Source organism: Phyllobates terribilis, unplaced genomic scaffold, assembly GCF_046119375.1.
Source record: "Phyllobates terribilis strain yellow unplaced genomic scaffold, ASM4611937v1 Scaffold_8__6_contigs__length_399053987, whole genome shotgun sequence".
NCBI classification, from domain to species: Eukaryota; Metazoa; Chordata; class Amphibia; order Anura; family Dendrobatidae; genus Phyllobates; species Phyllobates terribilis.
This window is the reverse complement of record NW_027362768.1, coordinates 252,048,023-252,060,196: the sequence shown is the minus strand read 5'-3', so window position 1 is coordinate 252,060,196 and position 12,174 is coordinate 252,048,023. Positions and strand designations below refer to the sequence as shown.

General features: G+C 42.9%; 1 protein-coding gene across 3 annotated transcripts in view; it reads left to right on the top strand.

Moving 5' to 3' along the window:
• The window catches only part of MRTFA (myocardin related transcription factor A), a 129,169-nt gene that overhangs the window by 45,931 nt on the left and 71,064 nt on the right, over nucleotides 1-12,174 (top strand). For 2 of the 3 annotated variants that reach the window (XM_073644167.1, XM_073644169.1), the window contains one exon: nucleotides 3,520-3,595. In XM_073644167.1, coding sequence (XP_073500268.1) covers nucleotides 3,520-3,595 — 76 coding nt within the window. Of the gene's footprint in view, nucleotides 1-3,492; nucleotides 3,596-12,174 lie in introns of all 3 variants that reach the window. The other variant, XM_073644170.1, reaches the window with a different exon arrangement.

Sequence of the window (12,174 nt, the reverse complement as noted above, 5' to 3'; positions counted from 1 at the left end):
ATCTCCCAATCCTGGTATGCATGGCCTTCTCCTCTCCCAATCCTGGTATGTATGACACCCCTCATCCCCCAATCCTGGTATGCATGGCCCCCTCAGAACCAATCCTGGTATGTATGGCACCCCTCACCCCCAATCCTGGTATGTATGGCACCCCTCACCCCCAATCGTGGTATGTATGGCACCCCTCACCCCCAATCGTGGTATGTATGGCACCCCTCACCCCCAATCCTGGTATGTATGGCACCCCTCATCCCCAATCCTGGTATGTATGGCACCCCTCATCCCCAATCCTGGTATGTATGGCACCCCTCATCCCCAATCCTGATACGTATGACACCCCTCATCCCCCAATACTGGTATGCATGGTCTCTTCATCCCCCAATACTGGTATGCATGGCCACCTCATCTCCCAATCCTGGTATGCATGGCCCCCTCAGAACCAATCCTGGTATGTATGGCACCTCTCACCCCCAATCCTGGTATGTATGGCACCCCTCACCCCCAATCCTGGTATGTATGGCACCCCTCACCCCCAATCCTGGTATGTATGGCACCCCTCACCCCCAATCCTGGTATGTATGGCACCCCTCACCCCCAATCCTGGTATGTATGGCACCCCTCACCCCCAATCCTGGTATGTATGGCACCCCTCACCCCCAATCCTGGTATGTATGGCACCCCTCACCCCCAATCCTGGTATGTATGGCACCCCTCATCCCCAATCCTGGTATGTATGGCACCCCTCATCCCCAATCCTGGTATGTATGGCACCTGTCATCCCCAATCCTGATATGTATGGCACCCCTCATCCCCCAATACTGGTATGCATGGTCTCTTCATCCCCCAATACTGGTATGCATGGCCTCCTCATCTCCCAATCCTGGTATGCATGGCCTCCTCATCTCCCAATCCTGGTATGTATGGCACCCCTCAGAACCAATCCTAGTATGTATGGCACCCCTCACCCCCAATCCTGGTATGTATGGCACCCCTCATCCCCAATCCTGGTATGTATGGCACCCCTCATCCCCAATCCTGGTATGCATGGCCCCCTCAAACCCAATCCTGGTATGCATGGCCCCCCTATCCTGGTTTGCAAGGCACCCCATCTCTGCACACATTAAAAAAAATAAACACTCATACTCACCTTCCTCCCCTCTGCTCCAGCGCTGCTCCTGTTCTGCCAGCAGCAGCTTTCCTCCGCATCTGAGCAGCGCATGACATCACTGCCATGTGCCCTCCGATGCCGAAGCGAACTGTGGGGATATTCACTCCTCTCCACGCCGGGACTATGTGAGTGGAGAAAAGTGAATATCCCTGTTCTTTAATAGCGTGCGCACATGGTGATCAGCGCTGCAGCTCCCGCTGCGGCTGAGCTATCTCGTATGCCCGCTACTAAAGAGAATGTATATTCACCCTTTTCCACGCACATGGGCGTGGAGAAGGGTGAATATGCATTCTCTTTAGTAGCGGGCACAGAGGATCACTGACCTGCAGCGATAGCTGCGGCGCTGCAGACACTGTGCGCGCGCTATTAAAGAAATGAATATTCACCCCTCTCCCCTCGCATGGGCGTGGAGAAGGGTGAATATTCATTTCCCTTTAGCAGCGGGCACATGTGGTAGCTGCAGCAGCCGCTACTGCTTGTGCCCAGCTCCTCGCCACAGCAACCCCACCCCACTATCCACCACCGGACTATGTATATACTCGATTATATACCCAAGTATAAGCTGAGAGGGGCTTTTCAGCCTAAAAAATGGGCTGAAAAAGTTGGCTTATACTCGAGTATATACGGTAACTTACCTAGGTTGTGTGTGTTACATTTTAGTATTTTTCATCCAGTGCTTTGTAAGAAGAAAAGTTGTTCAGTTGACTGTGCTTAAAATATTCCTTTGCCATTTATATTTGCTGATTGGTCTCCAGTTATTTTCTTCAGTTTTATTGAAAATTTTTAGTATAAGTGTAAAGACAAGGAAACATCTGCTTATCTACTCAGAATTAAAGGGAATCTGGCAGGAGGTTTTTGCTATATAATCTGAGATCAGCATGATGTAGGGGCAAAGAATGTGATTCTAGCAATGTGTCACTTACTAGGTGGCTTGCTGTCCTTTTAATACAATCCCTGTTTTTTTCTGCTGCAGATCTAGCAGTGCTCAGAATGCTGAGCTCTGTATAACATCACTGATTAGCAGCTTTCTGTGTACACTGTGTATTGTCAGGAAGCTGCTGATCAGTGGTGGGAACGGGTTATACAGAGCAGTTGCTTTATTGAAACAACAATATACAGTCTAGTTGCTTTTTAAACAATGAAACATAAAATCAGCCACAAAATCATGGTTTATTCCGACTAATATCTATTACGATGAGGCAGTGTCTTTAGTGTATGAGTGTAATATATCTGGCATATCTGAATAGCTGTGGAAGCTGCATTGCAGCCTGATAATATTCAGTCACATAGGGGGTACACTCAGTCCAACATTCAGTTTAGGGTTGTAAAAGATACATTTGAAAAAATGGAACTTGTTCTGGATAAGTTTGAGGATATGAGATTGGAATTTGATTTGCAAGGTACAAGAAAAGTATAACATCTTTTGGAAATATTGTGATTTCTTTAAGGTGTTAATATGGTGAACTACGGAAAAGATAGTGAATTAAAAAAGGGTAATTGGCAGAGTAAAGGGTCTGATGTGTTAGGGTAATCTTAGCTCACAGATATTCAAATGAGCACTAAACCCACTTGAAAGGAAAGGCTGTCAATTCTGTAAAGCTTTAGGTGGGAGATTAAAGGCAAATCAGAGTAACTTTTACAAATTAAGAAGGGAGAACAGTGGTTGAGTGGTGGTAAGAATATCGTCTGCAAACTGGACGCATGCAAAGATTTTCTCTAATAGTTTAATGTCAACTACTTGGACAATCCCTTTTCAATTGCTATGTTCTCCCTTCTGAATTAATAACAGCCTGTACTCTGCTCCGGCGCCATTTCAGCGACGTCAGTGCCAGGTCTCCTGGGGCTCGCGTCACATTGTCACATAAGCCCTGCAGCCAATCAGCAGCTGCTAATGGTCCGCTTCACCCTCACTTCCTTCGGACTTAACTGACATCCGGAGGAGGTCAGAGAGCAGCAGCCGATCACTCCTTTCCAATGCCCTCCATTGTTTAAAAAGAGTTTTGGAAGCCATTGATGAATTCATTCTTTTGTGGAACCAACCTGGTATTTTCAGCTCTGAATATTAAATCTTAGATTTCAAGTTCCTTCATTATTTGCAGTGATGTGATTTCATATTTGAGGAGGATGAAAAAAAGTTCCCTGTGTGGGATAAATTTGGTAAATCTGATAACTTCTATATTGTGCACCTTTGCCTATATGAGTACATATTTTGTATGAGAGACCATGCTTTCATACATATGGGCAGCTTTATGCACATCTTCTAAATGATGTTCTGCTATATTATAATGTGTTTATCAGCTGTTGATTTCACTTCCCTTTATTAGGTTTGATTTTTTTTTCCTCATTTCCAGACGGAGGACTATTTAAAGCGAAAGATCAGGTGTCGTCCCCAGCGCTCAGAGCTAGTGAGGATGCACATACTGGAAGGTATGGAAACTATATGCATTGTTAGATGTATTTTATGCCTATGGGTGAAAATATTTAATCCCAGAATATTCCAAAAACTCTGTATGAAATGGGATCAGTGAAGAAGTATATGAGAAGCTCCACAAATGTCCGTTATTTGTAAGGCATTAAAAGGGCTGACCAGACAAATATAAGTGACTTGGAACTGTTTCAAACTAAAATTCATTGGATGTAATTCATGAAAGTTCCACTGATGACCTGATTTCACGGTCAGTCCTTCCTCCACTTTTACCAGCTCCCTTCCCTTACCCTTGTCAGCACCTGCATGACCAGTAATGTGTGTGAATGGGACTGGCTCACTGACTACCTCAGTTTAAAGGGAATCTGTCAGCAGGTTTTTGCTACCCCATCTAAGAGCAGCTTGATGTAGTGACAGAGACCCTGATTTCCAGCTATGTCACTTACTGGGCTGCATGCTGCCATTTTGATAAAATCCCTGTTTTCTATGTTGCAGATCTAGCAAGTCTCTGAATACTGAGCTCTGCATAACCTCGCCCACACAACTGAGTGGCAGCTTTCTATGTACACCGTGCATAGGCAGAAAACTGACAATAGTGGTAGTAGCGTTAGACAGAGCTTATGAATATTGAGGACTACATGGCATCAAGTTTACTAGTCCTTTAGTGATGATAATCTGCTAATAAAAAAGTGATTTTATAAAAATTACTGCAGGTAGATCAGTAAGGCTGAGTTCACACGATGCGTTTTTCATGCGTTTCCGCTGCGTTTTTGCAGTTGCGTAAACGCCGCGGAAAAGCATGAAAAACGCATGGTAGAAGGGCAGCAATGTTCCCCAATTGAAATTCGCATGTGCTGTGCCCATGATGCGGATTTTTCCGCTGCGGTCAAAAATCCGCAGCATGTCAATTAATTTTGCGAAAACGCTGCTCTTTTGCCGCCATTGACTTGCATTAGACCGCATGGAATCCGCATCACTGTATATGTTGATGCGCTTTTCATGCGGTCTAATGTGCGGATGGTACCCGGGTGTGGATGAGAGGACTCTCATCCAGACCCAGGTACCATTAAAAAAAAAGAATAAAATAAAAAATATATATATTCTCACCTTCTGACGGCCCGCGCTGCGTCCTGCCGGCTTCCCGCGCACTTCGCGGTTGAATGAAGGACCTTCGCTGACGTCAGAGTCATGTGACGGGTCACGTGACGCTGACGTCGGAAGGTCCTACAGTCTTCACTGCCGGCAGCCGGGACCGAGCGAAGCAGGACACCGGGGGCCATCAAAGGGTAAAGTATAGATTTATTTTTTATTTTTTGACATCACACACTATATAAATCCATGCCGGTTGCATGGATTTATATAGTGTAAAGTTGACAAGCACTTTCCAAGTGATGCTAAAATCGCTTGGGAAGCGCTCGTCAACCCGCATGCGGAAATGAAAGTGAAGACCGCTTCATTTCTGCATGTCCCTGGCAGGAAACCGCATGTACAATCCGCATGCGTTTTTTCCTGCCAGAGAGATGCAGAAACGCTCAGGAAAAAATCCTGAGCATTTCTGCATCATGTGCACATACCCTAAGTGCCATGGGGATAGATCCAGATGGGAAGCACCCATTGCTCAAATGTTTTATTCCATAAACCTTTTCTTATAGAGTTGTATTTACCCCCCTCTAGAATGATACAAAGCATACTTGAATTTCCCACATTTGTATTTACCTGGTTGATTGTAATAACATGTAGGATAAATTCATAGATGGGTTTGGTACAAGACCTGGTGACCCCTCCTTTCCTTCCACGTTACCACTTCTGCTGTGGAATTCTAGAATTGTAGATGCCACATTTAGCAGGATTTTGTTTTGCCTCCACCATTTAGTAAGGATTTGTTTTGTGCAGTGTGAGTTATAACTACTGACATAATTTAAAATAATTTTTGCGGTGTACTCAAAAGAAATTTCTTGTTTCATAAATCCCCTATTCCCAGGTAAGTTTCTTTAAAATAAAAAAAAAGTTAAGTCCCTACCCCTGCTACTGATATCACGTTGATAGTGCTGGAGCTAATTATCAAGCATAGTGGCTCTCAGCTGCTTGTGCCGACTGCTTTGGCAGAGCCTCTGTGCTCAGTGATTGGCTGCAGTGCTGTCTACGTAATGTCAGCCCAGCAGATAATAACAGACAGACAATAAGGACATAGGGAGCAGCAGTGGAGATTCGGTAAGCTCTCATTGATTCTTTTGGAATAATTGAGAACAATTAAATCCTTCTAATTAAAAATTAAATAAGTTACAATTGGATTGACTGTTCCTTTATACAGACTCTTACCCAATTGTTACAATCAAGCTTTTGAGAACTAATCCCTTGCGAGAAGTGATATTGTCCATGGATACAACAAATGCATTTGATTCCATCGACTGGAACTTCCTTTTTTTGTACCAAATCTAAATTTGGGTTTGGCTCAACATTTATCAAACAGGACCAGCTACTATACCGTAGGCCTGGCTCACTAATTTCGATAAACAAATGGTTTATCACAACTCATTTGGTTGTGTTTTGGCTGGTTGCCCCTTGCTATTTGCACTCCTATGATTCCCACATCCATGTTCCCCCTGAGTCAATAGCTTTGATCACTGTGGGCTGGTCTGCAACCTTCGCCTTAGGATTTCCATGTCTACCCTAGAATTTATTCTATTAAATATTGAACCACTTCTATCTTTCTTTCTGAAATAAACAGCTGGAATAAGTTTGCTATTCGTTGCAGCCAGAGTGAGTTTGGTTAAAATGACACTGTTACCTAAGATATTGTATATACTGCAGCATTCTCCTTCATATATTCCTAACTGTACAATACATCATGGTGAAAGATGGAAGAATATTTCAAACAGAAGTGCTATAAAGCGTCTCACGGCTCCCTATGAGTCTGGTAACATGGCATAGCCAAGTATCCAATTATACTATTTAACCCGTCAACTTGCACAACTCACTAGCTGGAAGCCATCAGAATTGATCCAGAATTTACCTCCTGGTCAAATCGTCAGCTACAGCCTACTTTCAACCATGGTTTACAAGCTGGCAATGAACCATTGAATCTTCCTCCCTATTCTCCCACCAACTACTCAATTACCAATATTTGCTCTATGTTACTGCATAAATCAAAGCAAACTACCTGTGATCCTTTGAGTAAGAGATGGTAGACTGATCTGAGTCAGCTCCCGGAGGAGGATTGGGATGGTGGCCTAATATCACCCAAAATGGTGTTTTCTAATCATAATCAGCGTCTTAGCCAACCATATATTCTGCTGCAGGCCAGCTAAATTTCATCCTAGCTTTCCAGATGAATGTCTGTAAATTTAATTTATCTTCTGGTTCACGATCAAACTTCTTAATAGCCAGATGGGTACTCCTGTCTAACCTTGCCCCAAGAAAAGCTTCTTATATGTAAAACTGCAAATCTAGTAACACATTTAATTTCTAACCAAACACTTACTGTGTCCCCACTATATCAGAATGGATTTCACTGGTCAATTCCATGAATACCAGCACAGAATTCATCCTGATAAATCATTTAAAGGGAACCTGTAATGTTGAAAATGGTATCTGAGCTGCAGTGAGCATGTTTTAGAGCGGGAGGTGCTGATCAGATTGATGTACAATTTTGTAGAAAAAGTTTGTTAAACTTGCAATTTATTCAATGTAATCCGTGGTGTTTGTATGCATGAGTCCAGTGGGTAGTCCTATTCATTGACTACAGTCATGACCAAAAGTCTTGAGACTCATAAAGTTTGCTGCTTCAGGTGTTCGTAGGCCTTTTTTAGTCAAATGTTTCTATGGTTACTGATGTACAAATATAAGCATTTCATTGATTAAATACATCAGGATTACGCATAGATTCAATATTTACAACTATGACCATTATTTAACCCTAGAACGCATGACCATAAAAATCTACTTTTTCACGTACCTGGGGCCTTTTAGGCCCGTGTGCAAATAACATGGAATAACTCAAACAAAAATGACAAACAACTATATACCTGAGGAATACCTAGAGTTTCAAAATTCTAACTAAAGTAATCTTGCAGAAAATAGAAAACAATTAACAGGGCGGGCCTGCGAGGCCCCAGGTATGCTTTCTAGGATTAAAACTTCTGCAATTTGCCCTGGCATGGTGGATATCTGACCCAAATCCTGACATATAGCAGTCCATTCTTGTCTAATCATCGCTTGGAGTTTATTATAATTTCTGTTTTTTTGTTTGTCCACCTGTTTTTGTGGATTGACCACAGGTTCTCAATGAGATTAAGATCTGGGGAGTTTTCTGACCATGGACCCAAAATTCAAATGTTTTGTTTTGTTCACCAAGCCACTTTGGTATTAGTTTTGCCTTTTGACATGTTCTCCATCATGCTGGGAAAATAATTGTTCACCACCAAATTGTTCCTGGATCGTTACGAGAAGTTGCTCTTGGAGGATGTTTAGATACCATTCTTTGTTCATGGCCCTGTTATTAGGCAAAATTGTGAGTCATCCCACTCCCGTGGGTGAAAAGTAACCCAATGGGTGCAAGAAAAAAATTGGACAGCACACGAAGCATGCATGCTCCGTCCGATTTTTCCACACATCTCAAAAGATACACAACTTTTCATCAGCCAAGTACAGTAAATTCACAGCCTGAACCGTCAGAATGGGATAAAATAGAGATATATAATAGATATACAGAATATAGATAAATTAGATATACAGTGCCTACAAGTAGTATTCAACCCCCTGCAGATTTAGGTGGTTGACACATGCGGAATTAACTTGGCATTGTGACATTTGTACTGTAGATCAGCCTGGAAGTGGGAAATGCACTGCAGCAACTTTTTTTTTGTTTTTTTAAAACGTTAAAAGTTAATTCAGAGTGTCATTTATTATTCAACCCCTCAAACCACAAGAATTCTGCTTGGTCCCCCTAAAGTATTAAGAAGTAGTTCAGGCACCAAGAATAATGAGCTTCACATGTGTGGATTAAAGATCTCTTTTGCCAGCCTTTTCTGACTATTTAAGACCCTCCCCAAACTTGTGAACAGCACTCAGACATGGTCAACATGGGAAAGACAAAAGAGCATTCCAAGGCCATCAGAGACAAGATCGTGGAGGGTCACAAGGCTGGCAAGGGGTACAAAACCCTTTCCAAGGAGTTGGGCCTACCTGTCTCCACTGTTGGGAGCATCATCCGTAAGTGGAAGGCTTATGGAACTACTGTTAGCCTTCCACGGCCTGGACAGCCTTTGAAAGTGTCCTCCCGTGCCGAGGCCAGGCTTGTCCGAAGAGTCAAGGCTAACCCAAGGACAACAAGGAAGGAGCTCCGGGAAGATCTCATGGCAGTGGGGACATTGGTTTCAGTCAATACCATAAGTAACGTACTCCACCGCAATGGTCTCCGTTCCAGACGAGCCCGTAAGGTACCTTTACTTTCAAAGCGTCATGTCAAGGCTCGTCTACAGTTTGCTCATGATCACTTAGAATCATAGAATCATAGAATGGTAGAGTTGGAAGGGACCTCCTGGGTCATCTGGTCCAACCCCCTGCTCAAAGCAGGATTCACTAGATCATCTCAGACAGATGTCTGTCCAGCCTCTGTTTGAAGACGTCCATTTAAGGGGGACTCACCACCTCTCGTGGCAGCCTGTTCCACTCATTAATCACCCTAACTGTCAAAAAGTTTTTTTCTAATATCTAATCTGTGTCTCCTCCCATTTAGTTTCATCCCATTGCTTCTAGTCTTTCCTTGTGCAAATGAGAATAAAGATGATCCTTCTACAATGTGACAGCCCTTGACATATTTGTAGACAGCTATTAAGTCTCCTCTCAGTCTTCTTTTTTGCAAGCTAAACATTCCCAAATCCTGCAACCGTTCCTCATAGGACATGGTTTGCAGACCAGTCACCATTCTGGTCGCTCTTCTCTGAACTTGCTCCAGTTTGTCTATGTCTTTTTTAAAATGTGGTGCCCAAAACTGTACACAGTATTCCAGATGAGGTCTGACCAAAAAGGAGTAAAGACCGATAATGACTTCACGTGATCTAGACTGTATGCTTCTGTTAATACATCCCAGAATTGTATTTGCCTTGTTTGCTGCTGCATCACACTGTTGACTCATGTTCAGTCTATGATCTATTAGTATACCTAAGTCTTTTTCACATGTACTGTTGCTTAGCTCTATTCCTCCCATTCTGTATATGCTTTTTTCATTTTTATTGCCCAGATGAAGTACTTTGCATTTTTCCCTGTTAAAAACCATTCTGTTGGTTGCTGCCCACTGCTCCAGTTTATTTAGGTCTTTTTGAATCCTCTCTCTCTCTTCTCTAGTATTAGCTATCCCTCCTAGCTTTGTGTCATCAGCAAATTTAATCAGTTTACCCTCAATTCCTTCATCTAAATCATTGATAAAGATGTTGAACAATACAGGTCCCAGGACGGAGCCCTGTGGTACCCCACTTGAGACATTCATCCAGCTGGATGTGAAGCCATTTACAACCACCCTTTGAGTCCGATCACTAAGCCAGTTATGAATCCACCTAACAGTTGCCTGGTCCATTGCATACTTGGTCATTTTTTCAATAAGGATGGTGTGAGATACTTTGTCAAATGCTTTGCTGAAGTCAAGATATACTATATCTACAGCATTTCCCTGATCCACCCAGTCAGTGATTCTGTCATAGAAGGAAATTAAGTTAGTCTGACATGACTTGTTAGTTACAAACCCATGCTGACTCTGGTTAATCACTTCATTCTTATCCATGTACTTACATACATGTTGTTTAATAATTTGTTCAAAGATCTTTCCTGGTATAGAAGTCAGACTCACTGGCCTATAGTTCCCTGGGTCCACCTTCTTCCCCTTTTTGAAGATAGGAACAACATTTGCTCTTCTCCAGTCTTCTGGGACTTCTCCTGTTCTCCAAGAATTTTCAAAGAATATGGAGAGTAGTTCTAAAATTTCTTCTACGATCTCCTTCAGTACTCTGGGGTGTAATTAATCATCCTCACTTGGAGGACTCTGAGACAGACTGGTTCAAGGTTCTATGGTCTGATGAGACCAAGATCGAGATCTTTGGTGCCAACCACACACGTGACGTTTGGAGACTGGATGGCACTGCATACGACCCCAAGAATACCATCCCTACAGTCAAGCATGGTGGTGGCAGCATCATGCTGTGGGGCTGTTTCTCTGCCAAGGGGCCTGGCCATCTGGTCCGCATCCATGGGAAGATGGATAGCACGGCCTACCTGGAGATTTTGGCCAAGAACCTCCGCTCCTCCATCAAGGATCTTAAGATGGGTCGTAATTTCATCTTCCAACAAGACAACGACCCAAAGCACACAGCCAAGAAAACCAAGGCTTGGTTCAAGAGGGAAAAAGTCAAGGTGTTGGAGTGGCCTAGTCAGTCTCCTGACCTTAACCCAATTGAAAACTTGTGGAAGGAGCTCAAGAATAAAGTCCACATGAGACACCCAAAGAACCTAGATAACTTGGAGAAGATCTGCATGGGGGAGTGGGCCAAGATAACTCCACAGACCTGTGCCGGCCTGATCAGGTCTTATAAAAGACGATTATTAGCTGTAATTGCAAACAAGGGTTATTCCACAAAATATTAAACATAGGGGTTGAATAATAATTGACCCACACTTTTATGTTTAAAATTTAATAAAATTCAACTGAGCAACATAACTTTTTGGTTTGTAAGATTTATGCTTCTGTTCATAAAACCTACTCTCGTTTGCAGCTTGAAGGCTCTAACTTATTTGCATCTTATCAAACCAGCTAAATCTGCAGGGGGTTGAATACTACTTGTAGGCACTGTATACTATAGATAGGATAGATGTTATGTAGAAATTTAATGACACATGCCACCTACATATAATAAACTAGCACAATTTAGTGCCTTTCATGTGGCACTAAAGGGTGTTTAGCCTTATTAAACCTATTCAATAAATTTAAAAAAAAAAGACGTGGGGTCCCCCTTTTTTTAATAACCAGCTAATGGAAAGCAGACAGCTGCCGGCTTATATTATCAAGCTGGGAAGCGCCAGATAACCATGGACCTTCCCAACCTATTAATATCCGCTCACAGCTCTCTGCTTGGCCTTTGCTGATTATAAAAAATGGGATGGGGGACTTAAAAAAAAGAAGTGACGTGGGGGTCCCCCATCATTTTTGATAACCAGAAAAGGCAAAGCAGGCAGCTTTTAGCTGATATTAATAGGTTGGGAAGATCCATGGTTATCTGGCCCTTCCCAGCCTAAAAATAACAGCCTGCAACCGCCCCAAAATTGGTGCATCCATTAGATGCACAAATTCTGGCGCTTTACCTCGGCTCTTCCTGATTTGTCCTGGTGCGGTGGCAATCGGGTTAATGGTTTATGGGGTTGATGTCAGCTTTGTAATGTCAGCTGGCATCACGCCTAGGAGTTAGTAATGGAGAGGCTTTTATCTGACACCACCATTACTGACCCAGTAATCAAAAATAAAAACACACACCGAAAAAATAGTTTGTAAAAACACACTCCTCCCCCACACCTCATTAACTAATTTTAATTAAAA